General features: G+C 40.8%; 1 protein-coding gene across 8 annotated transcripts in view; it reads left to right on the forward strand.

Moving 5' to 3' along the window:
- Nucleotides 1–22278, forward strand: part of phldb1b (pleckstrin homology-like domain, family B, member 1b) — an 84944-nt gene extending 62666 nt beyond the window's left edge. For 6 of the 8 annotated variants that reach the window (XM_087795051.1, XM_087795052.1, XM_087795054.1 and 3 more), the window contains 13 exons: nt 359–514; nt 5243–5353; nt 6274–6363; nt 7513–7674; nt 8093–8227; nt 9462–9578; nt 9768–9870; nt 14706–15048; nt 15202–15292; nt 15613–15759; nt 16341–16560; nt 18311–18396; nt 20407–22278. In XM_087795051.1, coding sequence (XP_087651177.1) covers nt 359–514; nt 5243–5353; nt 6274–6363; nt 7513–7674; nt 8093–8227; nt 9462–9578; nt 9768–9870; nt 14706–15048; nt 15202–15292; nt 15613–15759; nt 16341–16560; nt 18311–18396; nt 20407–20547 — 1902 coding nt within the window. In that variant the 3' untranslated portion in view covers nt 20548–22278. The remainder of the gene's footprint in view (nt 1–358; nt 515–5242; nt 5354–6273; nt 6364–7512; nt 7675–8092; nt 8228–9461; nt 9579–9767; nt 9871–14705; nt 15049–15201; nt 15293–15612; nt 15760–16340; nt 16561–18310; nt 18397–20406) is intronic. The other 2 variants (XM_087795055.1, XM_087795059.1) reach the window with 1 other exon arrangement.
- Nucleotides 22279–25661: the final 3383 nt, after the last annotated feature.

Below are 25661 nucleotides of genomic sequence, written 5' to 3' on the forward strand. Positions count from 1 at the left end.
TATTTACTTTAAATTGACTATTAACATTTGACTGCAATGCATGAGAAATTATAACTTTGATTCATGCTAACATGCTATTAACAGTGCTGACTAATCAATTTAACAGAATTGTCTGAGAATCAAACGCAGGTACACTGCAATACTTACTGAGGTTACTCAGTACTTACTCAGTAAATAGGCTTCAATATTTTCCTCACCTTAGACGCTTGCATGAGTGAGCTAATGGAGCTTGAGTCACACTTGGGCTGTTGGGTTTAAATGATACAAATGATGGAATACAGAAGGGCTTAAGAAGTACTTCAGAACTTCTCTGAAAAACTCAGATATGCCCTGTTGTATGTTTGTATGTGGTTTTTAGGACGGAGATGCTCTGGAAGCAGGAACCAAAAAATTTGAGGACCTGGAGTTTCAACAGTTGGAGAGAGAGAGCAGTTTGGAAGAGGAGCGAGAAACCATTAGTCAACAGCTTTTGCAGGAAAGAACAGAATACCATAATAGTGTTGCTAAGAGAAAGGTGAGTCAATGGCTGACGTCAACCCACTTTCACAAGTAGATATTACAAATTGAATGTTACTCTCATTGATTCTCATTCAAGATGTGTGAGTAATATATATATATATATATATCATATTTTTGCCTGGAGTCTCCTCGCTTACCTTCACGGTAAATTGCCCAAAAGACAAAGTCAAACTTTAATAAACCAGCTTTCAAAAAAGCGAATTAAAAAGCTACGCACCGTCCGCCTTATGATTCTCATTATCAGGGTAAACTTCTTTACTGTTTAAAATGAATGTCCGTTATTCATTTTGAATATCTGTTTTCAATTCATTATTTTATTTTATTATTTTATTAAAAACAAATTTAGTTTTCACCTAGTTAACAGGTTTCAGGTCATTTAAACAGACAAGTTTAAGATGCAATAATTTGTCTTTTAGGGCAGAGATGTCAAAGTCAAATACATCGGGGGGCCAAAAAAACAAATTTGCTACAAGCCGAGGGACGGGCTGGTCCAATATTTATTATAACAATTACTGCAACTGCAACTAATAACCCTAATACAGTGTACCATATGTTATTTAATAATTAAATAAATAAGGTCATATTTTCTTATGGCTCTGTCATTTATTTCAAGGGACAACATTTTCCACAGCAAAAAAGTATATGTGTTTTAAAAACAAAATATGTTCCTTAATATCAAGATAAATGCATAAATAGTAAGTAAGTAAAGTAATAGTTATCTGTAAAGCGGGTGCGGCATACTAACCCACAAAATATCAGATAAATTGATAATTAAATCATAACATTTTAGCTATACGTGTGAAAGATGACAGGTTTATTATGCTATAAATCAATAATTTTAAAGTGAATATTTATTATGAATTTTATACTTGCCTGACTGCAGTACGTCTGATTTTGCTCACAGGCAATAAGAGGGACGCTCAGGGAGATGATGGGTTTGCTCACACACAAAAAAATAAGAGGGAACATTGCAAATTATATAATTATATTTACAAAAGACCCTTTTTGTTAAGCATTATGAAATATTTGAGTTAGAAAATTCGGAGTTTGACATTAGTTGCCATTAAAAAGCCTGCTTTTAATTTAGAACATAATGCATAAATGCAGAATTGCATTTCTGGACAATAGAAAAGACACTACAATGCTCTCATACCACAATTTTCAATAGAGTTTATAAGGTAAGGTAAGGTAAAACTTTATTGTTTTTTCCAGTAGCCAGCAATTTTTCATAAACAATAAAAAATAATACATAAAAAATAAACTAAGAAAAGAACATAAGAGGAAGAACAAGATGACAGATCTAAGTATAAAGATAAAGACAAAGAACATCAAAGAAAGGTCAAAGAAAAACAAAAAAGACAAAGGATACAAAGACTAACATGGAACAGAACATCCTGATACTCTCACTCCACTCCTGCCCCCGAACTCAGAATTGTACAATTTAATAGCCCGAGGGATGAATGAGTCCCTGAGTCTATTTGTTTTGCACTTGGGTAGGAGCATTCGTGCACTCATTCTGCTTCTCTGCTCACTGATGACAGTGCGGAGAGGATGACTGTCATCATCCATGATGGACCGTAGTTTGTTCAATGATCTCCTCTCAGCAACTGTCACCAGTGAGTCCAGCTTCATTCCAACCACAGAGCCAGCCCTTCTGACCCTTCAACCTGTCCAACCTGTTGACACTCCTCTTGGACACATTTCCACCCCAACACACCACAGCATAGAACATGACACTGGCCACCACAGACTGGTAGAACATGCAGAGGAGCTTCTTGCAGATGTTAAATGATCGACGCCTCCTCAGAAAGTACAGTCTACTCTGAACCTTCTTATATACATGGTCTGTATTGCAGGACCAGTCCAGTTTACTGTCCATCCACACACCGAGGTACTTATAGTTGTCCACTATCTCCACCTCGTCGCCTCTGATGGACACTGGACGTGGCTTTGTCCTGGACCTCCCGAAGTCCAAGACCAGCTCCTTGGTCTTTGAGGTGTTCAGCTGCAAGTGGTTCCTCTCACTCCAGTCCACAAAGTCACTTATCAGACTCCTATACTCGTCTTCGCTGTTGTCCCTGATGCATCCAACAATGGCAGTGTCGTCAGCATACTTCTGGACGAGACTCAGCTCTGAGTTGTAGCAGAAGTCTGAAGTGTAGATGGTAAAGAGGAGAGGGGCCAGTACTGTCCCCTGAGGTGCTCCTGTACTGCACACCACAGTGTCAGGCTTGATATCCTTCAGCCTGACATACTGTGGTCGATCAGTAAGATAGTCCGTAATCCAGGAGACCAGACCAGGGTCCACATGCATCTTAGTCAGTTTGTCCTGCAGCAGAGTGGGTTGGATAGTGTTGAAGGCACTAGAAAAGTCTAGGAACAGGATTCTCACTGAACCGCTTCCTTTATCCAAGTGGGAGTAGGTCCGATGCAGGAGGTGAAGGATGGCATCTTCCACACCAACTGCTGGCTGGTAGGCAAACTGCAGGGGGTCTTGCGCGTGCTGGACTTGGGGCCTGAGATGTTTGAGGACCAGCCGCTCCAGTGTCTTCATCAGCTGCGAAGTCAGTGCCACAGGTCTGTAATCGTTCAGCACACTTGGTCGGATCTTTTTAGGGACTGGAACGATACAGGAAGTCTTCCACAGAGTTGGTACTTTCCCCAGCTGTAGACTGAGGTTGAAGACATGCTGGAGTGGCTCAGCTAGTTCAGCAGTGCAGGTCATTAGCAGTCGAGCAGACACCTTATCAGGACCAGCAGCCTTCCCTGGACGAATCCTCCGAAGTACATCCTGTACCTGGAGTGAGGTGAAGCTGGGAAGTGGTTGTGTGGAGCTGAGGGGGGCACAAGAAGGTGGGGCAGGTCCTAAGGCGGGCAGCAGTGAGGGTGAGGTGACCTGCTCAAACCTGTTGAAAAAGTTGTTCAGTCCATTTGCCTCCTCCACCATGTCCACTGCAGTCAGAGAGGCCTTGGTCTTGTGTCCAGTGATGGTTTTAACACCATCCCAGATCTCTCTTATTTCTTCTCGGCTCAGCTTCTCCTCCAACCTCCTCATGTAGGTGTCCTTTGCCTCCCTCAAGCATCGCTTCACCTCCTGCTGAGCCGATCTCATGGCGTCCCTGCCCCTGCTCCTGAAAGCCACTTTCTTCCTGTTAAGGACATCCTTGACCTCCTTTGTTACCCACGGTTTATTATTAGGGTAACAGCGGACAGTCTTAGTAGGGGCGACAACGTCCAAGCAGAAATTTAAATAATCTGTTAGACAGTGTGTCTGTCCCTCGATGTCCTCACCATGAGACCTCAGCAGCACATCCCAGTCTGTTGTTTCAAAGCAGTCCCTGATGGCATACTCCACAGTTGGTGTCCACTTTCTGATTGTCTTAGTGGTCACAGTCTGTCTCTGCACCAGAGGAATGTACTGTGACTGAAGGTGGACCAGGTTATCATCGGACCTTCCAAGTGGAGGAAGAGGTTTGGCTCTGTAGGCGTCCTTCAAGTTGGAATAAAGAAGGTCAATTGTCCTGTTATTCCTGGTGGGACAATCCACAGCCTGATGGAAAGTAGGCAGAGTAGAGTCCAGGTTGGCATGATTAAAGTCTCCAGAGATGATGATAAACGCGTCAGGATGTTGATTCTGAAGTCGAGCTGTCATTGTGTGGATCTTCTCACAGGCAGATGCAGCCGCAGCGCTGGGAGGAATGTAAACGCACAGCGCGATCACGTGACTGAACTCACGCGGTAGATAATATGGACGCATGCTGACAGCCAACAGTTCTAAATCTTGACAACACGAGACTTTCTTCACAGTAACGTGTCCCGGACTACACCAGCGTTTATTCACGTACATGATCAGACCTCCTCCTCTGCGCTTCCCACAAGCGTCTGAGTCTCTGTCCGCTCTGACGGTGCTGAAACCTGGCAGATCCACGTGTGAGTCCGGAGTCAGCTGAGTGAGCCACGTCTCTGTGAAGATCAACAAACTGCTCTCTCTGTAGATCCGCTGGTTGTTGAGGGCAGACAGCTCGTCGATCTTATTCGTCAGTGAATTGACGTTCCCCATCGTGATCGTTGGGATCGTTGGTCTTTGACGTCTCCGATTGTCCGTTAGCTTAGCCTTTAGCCTCTTGCCTGCGCGACAGCCTCTGTACCGGCGCTGAAGTTCAATCGGGATCTCGTGGCGATCTCCAGCCCGTGCCATTGACTTCAGCGATAGTAGATCCTCTCTTGAGTAAACAAGATGATTCTCCCCATGTTCAAAAGTATCCATTTAAAAAAAATTACAGTAAAAAGATAAATAAAAAACAGAAAATTATAGAAATTGCTGCGGAGCTACTGGAGAGGCAGCCGTCCTCGTCGGCGCCTTTAAAGACTACTTTTTCCCTTATAAAATTAAGCTATCTAATTTAGAATTCTCGTTAGTCACTTCCATTGTAAAATTAAAAGTAGTTGCAGGATCAGTTGACATCATCACGTGAGAAGTACCTGGATCAAAATGGTACGTCGGACTGTTAATCTGAACGACTTTTTCAAGTGCGACCTAGGCCTTTTGAATGTGTTGTCTTCAATCCCATAAATCTTTTGACATGCGACTTCAGTCTGAACGACCAGATTGTTAATCCTCTCATTGTCAAAATAAGGCTTTACTAGGGTATGTTAATGTAATGTATGTGTTTTCCCTCTCTTTCCCCCCATCTGTGCCCACTTTATGTTTTCTGCTCCCCAGGACAAGGTCTCTGCTTTGGAAAATCAGGCCAGCCACTTAGGCCTGCAGGCTTCTCAGGAATGTGAGAGGCTTACCAAAGACAGGACCCTCACTGTGCAAATGCTCCAAAAGGTAAACGGTACAAACTCATCCATGCCATTAAGGGTTTCAATTTTAAGCTTTTGTAAGTGCTATTTCCAGTTATATTATCAACTAAAAGAATAAAAGGAAGCAAAGCCTTTCCATGTCAGCCTCTTCAGTGAACAAGTTACATTGATTCTCAATGTGATTTGCCATCCTTTCGTATGTAGCATAATTTGAAAGGCAACTACATAAGTAAAAAAAATAAGACTCTTAAGTTAATCTTGGACCTCTATTGTACTCATCAGTATGTATTTACACAAAACCTTATTTTATTTTTAATATCGAAATGAGGAAATGTTCTTAAGCCCCGCCCACTGAAATTTATTTGCATTTCTGGAAAATACTTCTTTTTTTTTCATAACCACACCCACTCTGCTGTGATTGGTCAAACATCGGGGTTTGTGACGTAGCGCCATCAATCCTTGAAGTCTCTACCTCCATGATACTCTGTATAAACAAAGCGGGGCGTGAGGAGGAAGACATTATTACGTCATAATGGACTTTGCTCTTGTCATCTGTCGTTTTGCGAGACGTCAGACGGGGGAGAACTTTACAAAATAATAACTTCAAAACGGAGCATCGTTATGATGAGGAACTGACTGCTCTTCGGAGACTTTAACATTTGAAACATGTTAGTGAGTCAGGAGAGTTGGATTTTCACATTAGTTGCCCTTAAAACTTTTCAGTGTCCTGAGATTACTCTGTTATGATTTGACACTTTTAAATAAAATGAATCATCAATAAATCAAATGTTGATTAGTCAAAATCTCATACATTTTGCCTGATGTTACTTACTTTCATTTTAGTGATGCTTAATCTAATTGAAAACATAAACATTGAACCTGTGCAGTTTAAAAGGTGTTGATGTGTTCATTCTACTTCACCAACTAAAGTGTTGTGTGCTGCAGGAGAAGGAGAGACTGGCTGCTCTGGAGAAGAGGTACCACAGCTTGAGTGGACAAAAGAGCTTCCCAAAATCGTCGTCTGCAATGAGAGAGGTAAGACTCTTCATAACTGGGAATTAAGAAGGGGAAAGCTTAGGTTGGTTTGGATCTCAGGGTCTGATGCACGTAGAGGATGACAGAAGGACTATAATGTTTGAATACAAGACACATGTTTTAATATCCTCAAGTGAAGAAAGGTTCAAAAAGTTGACTCAACATTATAATGTTGTGAGCCCAAACATGCGGTCCAATGGATACGGTATTCTCTTTCCTTTTTAATATATTTACAATAATCAGAATCGGAAGATATTATTGCCAGTGTTGTAAACAAAACATAGGATTTTGATAATATTAATATTGAAATCAGATGTCAACATACACACTGTACAAGAAGAGAATTTATTTTATTAAGACTAACTTCTCCAACTTAAGACTGTATAATAGGTAGTATTCTCCAATATTTTACTCTTACTACCTTCTAAATATTTCCCTGAGTAATTGACAATGTGTTTAAACTTATCTCACCCAGAGTTATATAAAACTAATGGTAATTAATAATAACAAAAATCCTACACATTACTTTGAAGAAACAATATTAAGAACATTTTTTAAATTTTCAGACTTAAACCTATTTTAATTAATATTAATTCATTTGTATCCGCCTTGGGATTCCTTAAGTGGAGTTGCGTGGGGCTAACCTATCCCAGCTACTACGGGGTGAGGCAATTTTTTGAGTAGATCATTAAACAAAAAAATATTTAACACCCTAAATCAAACACAGCAATGCAGCTCAAGCCTCAAACTTGTGTGTAAGTGAGGTTTCATCACTTTCTATTATGAGCGAGCCAGTGGGCCATGACAGTCCCAACTTTCAAACTGCCATGTTTGATTTCCATATTTTCATTATATACCCCAATATATCTACAACAACAAAAAGTCTAACAAGGTGCTGTTTGACTGGTCAATAACACATCAAGATGATTGGATCACTAACATAACTTCATTCTTGTGTCTAGTCATGAGAGTTGTGTTAATGTTTGAGTATTAAGTCATGATTGAAAGTGTGTGTCTTCATGGTTTTCCTCACCAGTTTCCAGCTGCTGTTGTTGCTAATGTCCCAGCTGTGTCTCTACTTCTTCTCCTCCTGTGTACTCGCGTGTGTGTGTGTGTGTGTGTGTGTGTGTGATGGTTTCTGAAAAAAAGGAGTATGTAACAGTAGGCCAGTTGAATCAGATGTATGGGTTGCCAAAGGTGGAGTCATCCCCTACCTCTCCACTTCGGCAACCCTTCCAGTTGGCATCCTTAGAGCCTGCCTTCTCCTGCCTTCCCTCTCTTCATGGCTCCTCTCTCTCTCTTTTTCCTGAGGTGTGTGTATTAAGCCTTTTCTCGCTTTTGTTGACCATCTTCTTCATAGTAGCTTTGCTGTATGTAACCCCTGGGTTTATACTTCTTACTTTTAGTGTCGTCTATCAGTCTTTACCTCTTTATTTTTAACGGAATTCAGAAAAAATACAACACAGATTTTTTTATGAGATAAAAATGGAAAATAAACTTGTTGCAACAGTGTCCATAAGTAATACAAATGTCAAAATGTAATATGATATTACCTTTACTGGAGGGTATGAAGCAGCTGACACCAACAATGTTAAAAAAGGATATTTAAGAACTAGTTTCCAAGTAAAAAACATTTTCTGCGTCGCCTCTTGTCTTTAAATGCTTTCTAATCTCTCATCCTCTTTTCTTTCACCTGCTCTGCTTATTCTCTGGTCTGCTACATTACTAGTGTGAGGGCATCAGGCCTTCACTACCCAAGCTGGATCTAGAGCAGTGGTACCAGGAGCTGATGACTGGATCCAGTCAGCTCTGGTCCTCTCCTCTGCCAGCAAAGACGCTGTCAGCCCGCAGGCCTGTGCTGCAGGTAGAACTTCTTCCTTTTCTGCTTTTCTGTCCTCCTGAACTGTGAGAGCCAACATGCTGAGAAAAACCTACTTGAATTGAATGGCTCTCAGGATTTCATTCCAACTTATGCTCATGCTCACAGGACTTTGAATGTTAGTGTTTATATCTACTTTTTCATTTCCACACTCTATCTTATTTTTAAACTTAAAACTAAACTATTTTCAAAAATATGAATTCTTGTAGAACCACGTTAAATTATACCTTTGCATATAATAAGTTTAATACTAAACAGTATTTTACTTTTGGGTTAGGTGGGCCTTTACGCTGTGGACACACTTTTGAATCTAAATTTGCATTAAGTGTTGACGCAACAACATAACCTACTACATTGGAATTTGATGAACAAACTATTGTATCATCCCTTTTTTTTTGAGTACAGGGTTATTACGCTTTAATTCCCAGACAACATTCTTTAAACTTGATTGTTATGGAATGGGACAACATGAGGCTGGATAAAGAGCAAATTTGCCCACACATTTTATATGAATTCAAGGCTTCATTTAACAATATCTCTGAGCACACAACTCACTTGAGGTAACAGTCTTAAGAAATCTCTACGTCAAGTACCTAAAACTGTACTTTTTCCAACATCCTTTTTTGGTTCTTTGGCAAGTAGAGTATCTATCGACTCACCAACAGTCTCTCTTCCATTTTGAATCCTCCATGCTGTCAGTCAGCTGTCCATCTTTGTATTCCAGTCTCGGCTAGATGTAGAAGTCAAGTGCAACATGGCCCTTCTGCAAAGTGTTACAAGAAGAGTTCCTATCTCTCATTTGAAAAACCTTCCACAAGATACTGAAAAATATTTGTATGAAGACATATGTAATATAATCACTGTTTATTATACCTCCCTCTAATACAAACTCTATTAGTAAAGAGTAGACAGGATTAGATTGAAATCATATACCAAATCTATTGTTGTTTTTTTACTGAATGATTTCCAGTGTCTGTGAATGACTTTTTAAAGAATATATAGTGATGAATGTTGTGAATTCAAGTGCAAAAAGCAAAGGTAGCTCACAGGACAGCTTTGTTGTCATTACAATCATCTTATTGACAGACATAATTGAGGATGTGTTGAAGACTCACTTAATAAAAGTGCTGGTTCAATGGAATGAAACTAAATCCCAGATTCACATGGCTAACCTTATGCAGGAACTTTTTGAAGGATGGACCTGTCTGCATTTCTACAGGTCTTCTGTTCCAAACTTGACTGTGATCCAGAACCAGAGCATATTGAATCCACATCTGGATCTTCTTCCCCTTTACAACTCGGTACTGCTACACTAGGACGCAACACCAGCTCCAGGGTAAGAAAGGATCAAGGATAATACTACACACTGCCACACATTGCCAAGATTGACCGTTGTGTTCCTCTCTCTCTTTCACTGTCCTCCTCTTGCTCACTTCTCTCTTCCTCTCTTTTTTCTTTCTCAATGTGTGTATGTATATGTGTGTTTACAATTGTGAAAACATGTATGATCTCTGGGTTCCAACAGAGCCCTCTGCTGTCAGCCCACAGCACCAGCAGTCTTCCCAGGAATTTGGCTGCCACCCTGCAGAGCATTGAGACAAAGAGACAGTTGACTTTGCAGCAGAAGGGTAAGTCAGGGTCGGTCAGTTTGTTCTCCATCATAGTTTTGGGCATTCACAAATGTACCTGTAACAGATGCACAATCGCAGTGGGCCAGCTAGAGAAAGAAGATGAATAGGTAGCGGGCTCAGTAGCATTTTCTACTCGAGGGATTCGGACTTTGTTTTTTCTACTACTGTCTCAAATAAAGCAGAAAGGAAAAATATTTAAACAAACTCTAAACAACTGCAGCTTGTTCATCTTTTTAAAACGAATCCTACCACAAATTACACGCTTGGCGCTGCCCATCCCTTAACATCCTTACAAAGGCCCAGCCAGACAAGCTTCAACAACGAAACCCGGGTGAGAGACCACATCAAAAACACAGAGTGGGCACCTGCAGGGGAATCGCGGTCCAAGGCTACAGGCACCGACGGTCGGGGTCGGCCAGTGGAAATGTCGCACAGAAGTGCGGGACCACCATCCCGAGACGCGGGATGAGCCAGGAGCGCTGCACTTGCCTTCTTAGCACCATTGAATGCCTGCAGGCGCTCAGGTGTCCAGTTTACCTCATCACTGGCTTTCTTTAACCTCAGGGCACCATAAAGCGGCTGTAGGAGGCTGGCTGCATGAGGTAGGAACCGGTTTTAAATTCACCATGCCGAAAACTCCTGCAGAGATTTGATGGACAATGGCCTGCGAAAATCTGTCACAGCCTGGACTTTCGATAGTAAAGGAATGGCACCATTAGATGAAATGGGATGGCCTAAGAAGTCAATCACCGACAGCCCGAAACTTACACTTTGCTGGGTTAACTATCAGTGCGTGTTCATCAAGACACTGGAAAATTGCCCTAAGGTGCAACAGGTGCTCCTCTATTGACTGGCTTGCTACCGGAAATGTTATCGAAGTAGACGAATACAAATGTCAACCTCTGAAAGGTCTGAGCCCTTCAAGTCATAAGGCATGAGCAGGAACTCAAAAAGGGAGTGGCCTTTGATAGGTCCCGCTGTGCTCCGCTGTCACTGCCTCAGTGACGTCATCAGCGCTGAATATCGGCTTATTGAATGCTCACTCCATTGCAAATAAATCCTTTTCTCTGAATGATCTCTTCACTAGAGAACAGTTGGAATTATTGTGTCTTTGTGAGACATGGCAGAGAGGGGAAGAGTTTATTAATTATTAAAGGGATGCCCCGCCTCTGTCGTCGTGGGGGTGGTTTGGCTGTTGTTTATAGAGATGGTCGTTCATGCAAAGTGATTCAGACACAGGAATTCACTTCTCTTGTGTCTCAGATGATCTTTGTTGGTTCTACAAGACCTTTCTATTGTGTTTCAGTCTACCATCTGCCTGGTCCTGCGGCAGTGTTCTTGAAGGACTTTAGTGACTCTTTATCTTCCATTATTCAAATGTAATCTGTTCTTATTCTTGGAGACTTCAATCTTTACGTTGATAATTTACGTGTTATCTTGCTCTGCTAAATAACTTTTAACTTTAACTGAAGCCTTAAAATTTAAAATGAACCCACTCACCAAAAACTTTTTTTTTACTCTTTGCCTGGACATTTCTATTTTGTCTGTACATGATATCTATCTGAGTAATCATTCTCTTGTTTTGTTTAACCTTGACTTCATCCCTGAACCTAAGCCCTTAAAGGTTAGGTCTCAAAGGCGTGTTATCTCAGCCGATACAGTAGACCGTTTTTCTGCTATGATTGACCCTCTTTTCTTCAATGATTGCCTTAACGTGGACAACTTTATTCACTATTTCACTAAAAAATTCATAAATAAATGGTGCCCTTGGACTAATGAAGATCTCCTTAATCTGAAGAGACTTTGTCGAAAGACTAAGCGTCTCTGGAAGTCCACTAAACTTGGGTGCAAAGACTTCACCTCAGGAATGTCCTCATTAAGTGAGATGATGACTACTGCCATATATGATTACATGCGGAAACTAGTAAACAGTAACAGTAAATATGAAAAAAACTAAAGAGTTGTTTGTCCTGCTGCTCCAAACACCCCTGTCTTCTGTGAAGCTGACACCAATGCATTGTTGAGATTTTTCACTGACAAAATTAAATTGATCAAAGAGAAAAATTTATTTAAAGTGTCTTATCATAACAAAGTTATCTCAAGACACTTTACAGTTCAAGTAAGACTAAAGTGGAGAAAGGAAAAACAGATCCCAGCAACACAATAATGAGTAAAGCACAGTGTGGCGTTGGCGAGGAAAAACTTCCTTTTAGAAGGCAAAAACCATGAGCAGAACCAGACTCATTGTTGATAGCGTCCTGCTGTGACCAGCTGTAAGGAAGGATGGGGGGGAAGACGGATGGACGGAGAGAAGAATGAGGGAGGATATAGTGAGAGAAAAGAGGAGAGTATAGAAGAGTCCAGGGAGATGCTGGAGAGAACTCTGGATCCGATGACGTGGGAAGTGTGGGTTTAAACTGCACAGGTGATGAATGTAATGTAGAAAAAGAAGGATATGAGAGAGCTCGGTGTCTAAACCACCAGTCAGTCATAATTATAGGCTTTATCAAAAAGTAAGGTTTTAAGATTGTTTTTAAACATTAGATATGGTGTTTGCCCTCCGGACAGAAGCCGGTAGTTGGTTCCACAGCAGAGGGGCTTGAAAACTGAAGGCCCTGGATCCAAATCTAAATTTAGAGATTTGTGGGATAACTAATAGATCAGAGTGAAGGGATCGTAAGGTCCTAGAGGGTTGATAAGTTTGGATTAGATATTTTTTGTATGTTGGTGCTAGGCCATGTTAAGCTTTATAGGTTAAGATAAGGATTTTAAATTGTATTCTAATTTCTACTGGAAGCCAAAGAGGACAGCACAAGGGAAATGTGTTCGTGCCTCTTAGTCTTAGTCAGGACATGGACTGCAGAGTTCTGAATGAGCTGAAGAGTTCTGATAGACTTTTTAGAACATCCTGACAGAAGAGAGTTACAATTGTCCAGCCTGGAGGTAACAAAAGAATGGATGAGTTTCTCAGCAGCATCCAACGGAAGGAAGTGCCTGATTTTCGAAATCTTACGAAGTTGTAAGTATCTGTGGGTTAAATGGTAAGTCCTTTTTATAGCATGTATTTTAGCTGTACATTGTTTTTGATGGTTAAAGCGCTTTGTCACTCTTGTCTATAAAGGAGCTTTACAAATAACCTTCACTTTACTTTACTTACTTCCTGAAGTTGACAAGTTATCATATCCACTGTTTTTTGGGCGTTCAGCTCAAGGTTTTTGCTGCTACACCAGGACACCAGCCGATACACCTACCACCTGTAGGCGGACTCATCCCCATCCAAGATGAGTCCAATGAGGGTGGTGTCGTCTGCAAACTTGATTAGTTTAACAGACTGATGGCTGGACGTGCAGCAGGATATAGTTGTCTTGAGCCTCACATGCTGGCTCCGGTCCATCAGGAAGTCCATGATCCACCTGCAGAAGGCGTCCTGCATGTTAAGCTGATAGAGCTTGTCTTGGAGCAGAGACGGGAGGATGGTGTTGAATGTAGAGCTGTAGTAGACAAATAGGATCCTGGCATAGGTTCCTTGGGAGTCCAGATGCTGCAGGATGAAGTGGGGGGCCAGGTTTACTGCCTCATACAGACCTGTTGACTCTGTAGGCGAACTGCAGTGGATCCAGGAGGGGGGCAGTACCAGGCACTCAAAGGATTTCATGACTACAGACATTCAATCCTGTGATCCTGGGTTTCTTGGGAACAGCAATGATGGTGGAGGATTTGAAGCAGGACGGGACGTGACAGGACTCCAGGGACGTGTTAAAGATGTCTGTGAACAACAGAGTCAGCTCACTGGCACAATGTGTCAGAGTGTACTTGGAAACATTGTCTGGTCCCGAAGCTTTCTAGGGGTTGAGCTTCCTGAGCTGTCTCTATACGTCCTTTTCCAGGATACGGAGGGCATGGGAGGAGAGAGATGGGGGTCCCATGCCTGTGCTGTCCTTTGATGGAGTGGCCACGGCAGTGTTGGAGGGGTAGGAGGTGGTGAAGGGGTAGATAATAGAGGTGTCGGAGATCACAGAGGTGTCGGAGGTGTTAAGTGCAGATGGACAGTCAAACTGGAAGTAGTGTGTATTTAGGTTTTAAGCTTGGGAGATTGTTCAGAGCTGGGATGGGGGGGCTTGAGGCTTGCTCTTCAGCCCTTTCCACACTGCTGCCAAGTCATTGGTCGATAACTGCTACTTGAGTTTATTTGAGTGCACCACTTTAGCTTCCTTCAACTCCCATTTGAAGCGGTGCTTCAGCTAGTTGTAGCAGTTCTTGTAGCCACTTCTCTGAGCTGCTTCCTTCTCACGTAGAATCTGGCTGAGTTAAGGTGTGAACCAGTGTTTGTCATTGTGATAACAACAATGCGCTCCTCACAGTAACTGATCCCCTGAATTGGTCAACTATTCACCATTCAACAGGAAATGCTCCCAGCAAAAATGACAAAGCACTGGCTTGTGGACACATGTGTGAAAGTCGTAGAGTGGCCCAGTCAGAGTCCTGACTTGAACCCTATTAAACATCTCTGGAAGGACCTTAAAATCAAACCCAAAATAATTCCAGCATAATTCCCAGACAGCCTTAAGGCTGTTATTTCTACCAAAGGTGTGTCAACTATGTACTTTTGAATACTGAATGTACATGTTTTTTTCTATTGTCTTGTTTTTTTGAATTATCAAGATATGGATCTGTTTTTGTTTTTTTTAACTATATCGTTATGTGGTGTTGTGTGTAGAATCCCTCTATGTTGTAAACCCAAATAGGAATTGTAGAGTGATGACATTTTTTTTTAAGTTCAGACTGCTGTTCTTATTTTTATAATCTCTCTGTTCTCGATTCTTGTTCTCCAGGTCAGCAGGTGATTGATGACCAGCGGCGACGTCTGGCCGAGCTCAAGCAGCGAGCAGCAGCTGAAGCGCAGTGCCAATGGGAGGCCCTACATGGCTCAAAGCCTCAACTCTTGCCCTTGTCTGGCTCCTCGTCCTCCTACTCTCCAGTGATGTCCTACAGTCCCGCCATGAGCCACAGCTCCCCATTATCAGTCCCTCTGGTCCACCACTCTATCCTGCACCATCAGCCACAGTCAACTGGAGAGCAGCCATATGACACGCTAAGCCTGGAGAGCTCTGACAGCATGGACACAAGTGTTTCCACCGGGAACAACTCCGCCTGCTCACCAGACAACAGGTCCAGGTAAAACCTACTGTTGGAACACACCTCTGGTGGGTAGTGTTGAACGCAAAAGTGAATGGAGAATTGTAGAAAAATATTAGATTGGAGTTTGCATCAGAGGGGTTCTTCGGTTAAAGTGATCAATATATTAATGTGTATGCTTGTTGACTCCAGTGTTGGAGGCGTGGACTCATTGAAGATCGAGGAGATGGAGAAGATGCTGAAGGAGGCACAGTTGGAGAAAGCGAGGCTCATCGAGTTTCGGGTAAGAGCTGGATTGCATCGGGATGATTGATGTTCGTAAGAAGAGGTCATGGAGATTACTGACACATTCAGAGAGTTCAACCTCCTGCTTAGTTCACTGCAGTGGTGCAATGGTTAACCAACAGTTGTTTTCTGTAGATGTGTCTGGTTCTCCACAAAAGCCCAGACTCTGTTTTAATCATGAGTCTGGTGAACAGTGAAGTTCCTGCTCTCAGAAATGTAAATTTCTACATCAATGAATGAAGCCGAGCATTAGGATGGGCACCGGCTGAACATGAGGTCGATCTGCACAAATATTTAATGAAGCGTTTTCTACCGTAGGAGCGAGAGAGTCTCACCCGCCATCATATGCTGGAAGAGGAGAGGAGGAGAAGGGAGGAGGTGGAGAAGAGACTGCAGGATGAGACATTCCATCGGCAGCAGCTTGTAGATAAGGAGGTCAAGATGAGGGCCAAGAACTTCTCGCAGGTCAGTCCGAGCCCAGGCAGAAAAATGTCCAGTTTTTTTTAATTCAACTTTTTATTAAAATAAAATCAGATAGATAAGCCTTTATTAAGTCCTCAGTGGGAGACATGTCAACAGTTTTAGCATTACATTTTAGATAAAATCGAATAAAATACAGACTTGTTTTTTTCTTTTAACAATTCCTCTTGTTGAGGCTTTAGTAAAAGATGGATGTTACAGACGATCAGTATGGAGGTATATGGATGTTTTAAAGCGCTTCATTTTGGAGCGAGATGAAGCTGAACAAAAGTTGCTATGTTAAAATGGACTTACATTTCTGTCTATAACTATAAAAAGGAACAGATTACTCATAATAATCTTAATCCTAAATCGACATGAGATTAAGTAGAAAATGAGTGAAGGTTAAATTATGGGTGAACTAACTCTTCAAGCATGTTTTCATCATTCAAGCTATATATTTTTATGACATAATTACAAACTGTAGTTTAAAAGTTTATTCGTCACCCTTTTTGGTGTTTCTCTGGGCAGATGGGATAATAGCTTCAGCCTATTATATCAAATAGTTCTTCTGATTTCTATTGCAGGCCCGTCCCATGACCCGCTATCTTCCAATCAGAAAAGAAGAATTTGACCTACGCACACATGTGGAGACATCAGGTCACAGCTTGGAGACTTGCTTCCATGTGATCCTCACAGAGAAAATGTGCAAAGGCTACCTGGTCAAGATGGGGGGAAAGATCAAGTCGTGGAAAAAACGCTGGTTTGTTTTTGACAGACTGAAGAGAACATTCTCGTACTACGTGGGTGAGAAGCTTTTACTTGCTGCTGCTTAGTAGAAGATAACTTATGATGACATCACAGCATACAACAAGTCAACATGAGATTGGAACGATCAAATCCCAAACTAGCAAGCTAGTAAGAGTGACATTTATATGCACAGAAGAATCTGACTCCATGACGATAGGTGGCGCTGTGTACCCTTTTTTCATTCCAACCAGGTCAACCTGTTCTTTCATTACGTTATACATGCATATAATGATACGAACAAACAAAATAAATAAACAACTGAATTACATATGATATGTGCAATATCTGCAATATGTCGATACCTTTAATTGAAATCTGTATATTTTATTTCAGTACGTAACATTAAATAAGAGGCTGAAGCAGATTACTTGAAGTACCATAAACCATAATGCTGCATCTAAGTCAGTTTTTTAAAACTCAATAAGACAGTTAAAGGATATTATTGTTATATAGTTTACTGTATTATAATATTATACGAACAATCAAATTAACTGCCTGATCATTGTTTTGGTCTCAATTAAAAAAACCAACTTTTTCTTCATTCCCTTTTCCATCCACAGACAAAGGCAATGTGTAGCATCTAAATAAATATTAAATAGTGTTCTAGAAGATAAAACATGATAAATCTTTCTGTCTCTGCAAGGATCTTGTACAATATTGACTCTAAAAATATTTACTCTTCTAGTTGAGTTTAGCTGTCACCATGGCAACCACATTTGAGCTGAGTTGAGGGCTGATGAATTCTGTTTCAAAATTCCCCTCCAAGTGTAAATGCTGTGTAGCAGTTAAATGACAGATGAGAGTGTGTGCATCCTCCAGACCTTCAGCACAGTAATTGGATCTTCTCTCTTCTGGGCCGCTCACAGTCAGGCCTTTGAAGTCTTAACAAAGTTCCGCTTAAAGTGAGGCGTGAAGTGTGTGAGCATGGCTGAGGTGTCCTGAGATTACTCTCTGAAGTTAGCATGCTCTCAGCACCGCTCACCAAAGACAAGCATGTCCTTGTCTCGTGACCTTGCAAGAAGACGTGATGAGCAACAGAATGGCTGATAATCAGCAGGTAGAACCAGTGGATTTGGCTCACTGGTGCATTGTGGGATAACTGGATGCCAAACAGGTTAATTACAGCAAGCAGATGACAGTGTGTTGTTTTCCTAGAAATGCAGTGTGGCGTCTCCACCTACTGCTCTTAAGTTAGCAATGGTTTGTGCCAGGGGGAAAAGCAGGCGTCAACTTCCTGACTGCTGCTGCAGAGGCTGATGAAACCACGAGTAACAGCCGAGCCCAGAACCAACGCACAAGAAGGCATAGAGGGCTCACTTGCACAGATAGTGCTGTCCTTGTTTTCACGCTCCTCGTCAGCCACATTATTGCCATTTTCCTCACTTCATCATCAGCCATAATACTACCACCCTGACGATGTTTGAGCTTATCAGGAAGTGTAAATTATATACCGTTTATATGTGCAAAAGCTGTGACCATTCAGTAGTAATCTTATTAATATCAACACAAACTTAATGATATAGATTTTGTGAAACCTGGAAAGAATACCTGAGATGGTTGACATGAGTCAATTTAAAGAGAATCCCTACGAATAATGGTTTGTGAAAAGTGAATTCCTAAGAGATAAAAACTGGTTATCATTATTAGCTGTGGGAATAGCTCTAAAACTGTAGGGCTCAGGTTGTGTTGATCGAAAAGTAAGTTTGTTAAACTCATGTCCTCTTTCTCTCTACCCTGTTTCTACCAGACAAGCATGAGACCAAGCTGAAGGGAGTGATCTACTTCCAGGCAATAGAGGAGGTCTATTACGACCACCTTCGCAGTGCTACCAAGGTGCGAATCCCATTGCTTTGTACAACATATATGGTTACTCTTTCAGGACAACACATTTACCATTTTACAATAAGTTTTAAGATTTCAAACTTTCTTCAACTCTGCTGTTACACATAAGAATAAATAGTTTGACGATAATATGGGTTCCCCAATCTAAGTGTTACCCATCTGTGTTTTTTTATGTTTCTTTCCTTAAAATTCTTTTGCAATTTTGTATCATTTTCTTTTTCTTTTTGCTGCTTTCATGCTTTTACTTTGGCCTGCTGCTTTCAGAAAAGGTCTTTTTAAATGTAAGTTTGAGCAGTGTGCTTTGCTAACACATTACCACCATTTATTTTGCATTGTTACCAGTTGACTGTTGACATTGGACTGCAAGCATTTTACTCATCAACCTTTAGCTTTTTATGATGTTGACCAACCCTGGATGGTACTGTTTTGATATAACCTGCCATTCCTGTTAGACTGTTGATCATGATTACAATATGATTTGAAGTGACACCAAATCAAACAACCGAGCGCTGTTTTCTTAATTTTGTGGACAACTTGTGTAGCATGATGTTCCAATGCATTTCATTGGTAGATGCTGTAGCCTTATGTTGACATTCCTGCAACTTTATTTTTACTTTAGAGAATATTATTGATGTGATATCGCTAGGTGTTGCTAGTACTGCCAGAATATGATGCTAAGGGGTAAAAGTAAAAGAAAGTGTATCATAGTCAATGTTCCCTCTAATTTATTTTGTGTCCAAGCTGTCCCTTGTACCACCTTTCATTCAATATTAACTTGGGATAACTATTGATTTATATCTTAAACCAGTCATCTTCGATAATTATATTATACGTCCTAGCTTCAATATTGTGATTTAATTATCAATTTCTCTAAATTTAATATAAATGATCTGAAACATATTAAATGGCTGACAATGTAAAACTTGTTCTAAACAATAATTTGATGAATGAAATTATAAATTGGAAACAATAAATAAATGTATGAATAAAAAATGTGCATTTTAAACACTACAGAGTATGTGACCCTGATAATGAAGGATTATAAGGCAGGCGGAGCGGAGCTGACGCACTGCTCTTAATTTGAAAGTTAATTTCCTAATTTCTCTAAATGACGTTTGTGGAACTTACCGTAAAGTAAAGCGATGACACTCTCTAGATCAAAGTGCGGCTCATGATTGAATGGATGGCGAAACCTGAACGATGTATAGCTTGATCCCAGTACGATGTCAGTGCTGTTGTATTAAAATGTCACTTTGAGTTGAGACCCTGGTCTGTGTGTTATGAATAGTTAGAGAAGCCAACACCCGTCAGTTTTTTTCTTTTGATTGGTTAATATTGCGCAGTGCCTTCTGTGATTGAAGTTTAGTACCATCGAAAAACAAACAATAGTATTAAATTGGTAAATAAAGCGTGACCTGACAACTCTGATCCATGCTTGTCTTCAAGCCGACTAGGATCCCGCAAAGCTGCCCAACCAGAGGCCCGCACATCAAGTTTATAAAAATGCACTGCCACTGCCTGATAACAAATGTCATCTGCTTAAAATAAATGCAAACCCAAATCCAAGTTTGGATCTTTCTTTTTTGTGCGCAGCTTAGAGGGAACATTGATCATAGTGCTGAAAGGGCCAAATGTAATATTATTGTATGAAGTGGAGAATCCACAGACCTGACAGTAACAATCATAGTTTAAATCTTACTTTGTAAACAAAAACTTTTTTCTGATATAACAATTGTCAAACATCAGAGAGTGACATGAGATGTATAAATGTTGACGGATGTCTTGTGGTTCTCAATCTTCTGCCATGTATTTGAGATCAAAACCTTTGTCAGCATCTTTGCCTTTGATCCATTGAAGGCATTGACATGAAGAACAGTCAATTAGATTTCTGTTGCTCTCTTGGAGCTATTCTCAGTCTCATATTTTCAAGTTTCCTTCCCCCAGCTATGTGAATGTAAATGCATATTGTGCCATTTTGATCCCATTTTCTTCTTTGAACAGAGCCCCAACCCATCCCTGACTTTCTGCGTGAAGACACATGATCGACTGTACTACATGGTGGCTCCCTCTGCTGAGGCCATGCGTATCTGGATGGACGTAATCGTCACTGGGGCAGAGGGTTACACACAATTCATGAACTGAAGGAGGCTCCACTTTGTACTTTGAACTATGTACACAGTTATTTGTCATTTCCATATTTTTTTAGCGGATAGAAAAGGGAGCTGAGAATACACACGTACAAATCCATGTCTCCACAGTTACCAAAACAGTCATTAAAGGCCTTTTTTATTTTGCCAAATAGAGAATGTTTAGTTACAATTTAGTTTTTTTTCTTGACTTCTTTTTACTTGACAATTTGCCAAATTTCAACAATGTTGGTTTTGAGTGTTGGTCATTCAGTTGGTAAAGTTTGAATGAAAGTGATGTAATTTATTTAGAGATGCTGAGTCAGCATTACATGGACACAAGGGCCAGGTGCAACTGTTCATGTACGTACATACAAGAGGTCTATGACTTCTGAGCGTAATCAGTCACTGATAAAAGAAGATTTTCTATCATGTGTTCAATGTTTGAGTAATGAAAGCTGTAACATGGACCCACCACACTAGAAACAGGGCCACGGCTCAACACCTTTTAGACAAGTAGCCTTTTGTCTTGTATATAACATCACTGCCAGCCTGAACTTTAATCTTCCACATTCAACAACAGACACACGCCTGGATGAAGTAGGGCCATCCACCCAAGTCTAATGAACCTCACAACTGTGCCTTCCTGACGCTGTGTTCATGGCCAGCACAGACTCATCCCAACAGATCTTGTGTTTAATGTTGTGATTTCATGCTTATGATTTGCATGTAGTTCCACCAAATGTTACTTATACAGTTTAAACTTTAGGACCAGGAACCTGGGCAGCAAAAGGAAAAACCTTCCAGGAAACATTATAATCCATCACAGTAAAGACGAAAAGTTAAGTAAAACCATTACAGCCATTGTGAGGTTCAGCAGCCAAAACGGCGGATTGCAGGGCAGCAGAAGACCGACACAACAATAGTAACATAAAACAAACACTGCTGCACCAAAAGGATCCATCAGAGAGTCAAAGAATAAGATGTTAAATGTTTTGGTCTACTTTGACTTGTTAAAATGAGGGCTGAGATGATAAAAAGGAACTTTTTTCAGCCAAACATGTTGAACCTGTTACCACCACATGCAAGTCATCAAACACTTTACCAGTGCAGGATGGTGCGAGTCTGACTGGGTAATTTGACTACATGAAGAGTTGACTGTTCAGCTTCATCTCATTTAATGAATTGACTGAAACAACCAACAGTACTAGCCAGGTCATCTGATAAACTAGGGTAATTCCAATAAAGTTTGCCACATTGTAGTTGAATTCTCAGGAAATGCACTGCAGTTCTAGTACCAAACCGACTCTCCTTCTGCTGCTGCTTGTCTGGTTGGTGTTTCCCACTGAACCATAAGTGTAAACTCACAATCTGTCTCCTGACCATGTCCACAGAATTTATGTTATATTTCATAGTTTTTGTGACAGAAATGTTTGCGAAAACTACATAAGAACTTTAATATATAAATGCTCAACATTGGTGAAAATGTTCATTGTTGTGAGAAAATATGTCAGTTGTTGTCAGTGTGGAAACAAAAGTCGTAGAGATGCCTGAATGACGATGTATTGAAAAGAAACAGTGTTGTATGAAACTTACATTGGTACGATTGTGATACAAATGTATTGGTACAAATACCATGCTTACTATTGACATTCTCACACCCAGCACTCGGACCACGATGTGTTATTGGTACCTTGTACGTCATGAATGAATATGATACATTTTTCTATATTAAAACTATTCCAGACTGGTGTGTTGTTTTCTTAAACAAGTGTTTAAGGTTCCACTGTTGATTTTGTTGGGTGACAGATTGATGGAAATACATGACGGTTTAAAACGACAACTAAAAGCCAAGAATAGGAAAACATGACCTGGAGGAGACAAACCCAGAAATGATCAATTTTCAGTCTTGATTTGATTGTGATGGAGTGTGTAGGTATAGTCAGTCACAGCTTCATCACCTGAACAGAGATCCAGGAACACCTCAATATGTGCTCATCACAGTCCATAAAATGATACAGTCCATAAGTACATTCTTACTGGTCTTGTAGTAGACGTAGACCACTGCCGGCTTTAGGTTCCTCAAGGGCAACAATAGTGACTTTTTTGTTGTAGCCACAATTAATGAAATGTGATCACACAAAGTTGATAGGCGTTTTGATTGACACCCACACAGTCCATGTGTTCATGCACATAAAGATGAGTATTGCACATATATCAAAGTACATTACTGCACACATACAGAAACAGACTCACAGATAATAGTTTAACAAACGAAGTAAACACGATCAAGGTTGTACATGCAGGCGTGAGTATATCAGTCTAACCGCGTCCAACTAGAAGTTGATAAAAAATTTGTCCACATCCACTCGCTTTTCAGAGGGATCCCTTTTCAGCTAATTACACACAAACATAACAAACAAGTTGGTGTGCACCGCTCCACTGTGGTAACGGGTCACCGGTCCAGAGAGCTTCCATCCAAAATATAGCCAGACAGCAGTTTGATTTTGAGGATTACCATTTTGATATCCTGCCTGCGCAACAAAAATAATATGAGGCGGTTGGGCTTTTTAACAAAATTTTCCAGAGAGCCATATTTTTGGATGGATGTTCAGCCTGTGTGTTTTTCAACCCCACTACTTCTATTTCCTAGAGGTTAGGCAAACTGATTCAAAATACATAAACAATGTTACATGTCATTTAGCACTTGCAATTTATATTTAAATGGCAACAGCTTAGTGTTCCCTTGCTTTATACTCCTTGTTGACGAACAGACAACATGACACTGTTCATTTGTTGCTGCAAGGGAACTAGCATGATATTTCTTTGCAAGTTCCTCAGTACTAAATCCAGAAGTAAAAAAAAAACAAACAAACAACAAAAAAACCTTACCTGAAGGTTCTTTTCATTATGAATCCATCCATTAAGCTAGGTCACTACAGAAAACATGTGGTTGGTCAGAAACGATGTCTGATGCCTTGATAAACATTGTGTTTGAGCAAAGGCAAGTTTGATGCTCTACTTTATTGTGGTTACATCTGATCTGCATTTTTTGGACAGATCACACTTGGACCAGGGATGGTCAAATTTTAATGGGTGAAAAGGTAGTAATAAAAATAATAATAATACATTTTATTTAAAATAAAAACTCAAGGTCACTTCACAATAAATATACAATAAAACCAGAAGGTGGAGGATAAGAACAACATAATAAAACAAGGTAGTACCATCAGAATTAAACGGTTATGAAGTGTATGCAATGCGAAACAGGTGGGTTTTGAAAAAGAGAGAGAGTCACATTTGCGGAGGTCTGATGGAAGAGATTTCCAGAGTTTAGGAGCAGAGTTACTGTTGGCTCTGCTCTGCTGAGGGTAGAGAGGTGGATGGAGGAGGAACGGAGAGCAACTCAGAGTGTTGGCGTGTATGACGTCAGACAGGTAGGGAGGGGAGGCGTTGTGGATGGACTTGAAGGTGTACTGTAGGCATTTGTAAATTATGCACTGACTGATGTGGAACCAGTTAAGGTGCTGGAGGATGGGGGTGATGTAGTTGCATGTGGGGGTTTTGGTGATTATGCGGGCCGCAGAATTTTGGATGAGCTGGAATTTCTGGTAGGATGCCGAAGAGTTGTGATGGATATTGGAGCTTTTAGACATTATTTGGGTGGTTAGAGTATATTCTTTATGAGGGAGAAGAGTGTTTTTGAGTTGCCGTGATTTGAGAGGATGAGGACGGAATAGTAGTGGGATTTTGTTTACATGATTGATGGAGCGGAGTTCAGGGGAAAACTAGGGGGCAGTAAAGGAAAAGGAGACAGAGCATGTTTTAAATGTGATGAGAGAGGAGAGAGTGTTGCTGAGGTGGGAGTTGTAAAAGGAGACCAGTTCATCGAGGTTAGCAGGAGAGTCTGGGGTGGAAAAACTTTTGCTGGTGGAACGTAGGGTGTAAAGAGGCGTTGGGGCGTAATAGTAGAGAGGTAGAGTAAAGTGGTAAAATCAGAAGAAAGGGGTCAGTTATGGGGAGTTTGTCTGCAGTGACCTTAGAGGGGATGAGGCTAGAGCAGCAAAATAAGTTGAATGTGTGGCCTTAAATGTCAATAACTTGTTTAAGTCCAAAACCTTCCAGGCAGGATGTGAAGTCTTAGAGGAGAAGTCAATTTAGTTAGTTTTGTCCATGTGTATATTGAATTCCCCCAGCAGAATGATGTTTGGAGGAAGAAAAGATAGATGGGTAAGGAAGATAGAGAAGTCGATTATGAAATCAATGTGAGTCTTCGGGGGTGAGGTTAACTATGGTAATGATTGTTGGAATGGGTCCGGGCAACTTTAAAACAAGACTTTCGAAGGTTTTTTACGGCGTTTTGGTGACAGGCAGGAGTTTAAACTAAAATATGTGGAAAACAGTAATTCACTGCAAGACCACTGCCACCTGTATTAAAGCTAACCCTTCTGTTAGTTCTTTAAAGCATATAAATGTGATGCAATTAATGTATAGGATAAATGTTGTAATTACAAAAGTAGCCCTAAACCGCGATGCCTGCCTGAGGTTAAATGACGGACAATAGAAAAAATAAAGAAGTTGAACGATTGAATGATCAAACTCACCTGCATCGCATAAAAGGATGCCATAAACCTGGCAAGTGCAAGTGAGGGTTAGTAGAGCATACTGTCAGAAAGATCTCCAAACCCAACCTCCAGGCAGAGTTATAATAATACTCAGAGAGAGGTCAGAGACATTGAGTCCTTTTGTGAAACATCCTTGGAACACAGAGAAAGGTTTAGTTATCACCAGGACTGAGGTGCCTGTGGTAATTAAAACGTGCATCAGTTGCCGTTCTCCTTTATCTAGAGAGATTGCTGAGTTAGAGGGTTTATCTCAGTCCACAGTAATACAAGTGTATATTGAAATGATATAAAATATATTTAAAAGTAAGAGGCTCGATGTAGCCGATCTGAAGAAATGGATGCCCCAACTGCCTTCTTCTTCACCCTGAAGAAAGAGGACAGAGCATCACCATCTCCAACTTTCCTTGGAGAATACCAGGTCAATTGAGAGACACATTGTCCTTGTTCTGCCCCAGAGGCTCCTGCCAGCAAAATATATTTACAACACCTCACCAGAGACACCACA

Source organism: Callionymus lyra, chromosome 7 (assembly GCF_982586985.1).
Source record: "Callionymus lyra chromosome 7, fCalLyr1.hap1.1, whole genome shotgun sequence".
NCBI lineage: Eukaryota > Metazoa > Chordata > Actinopteri > Syngnathiformes > Callionymidae > Callionymus > Callionymus lyra.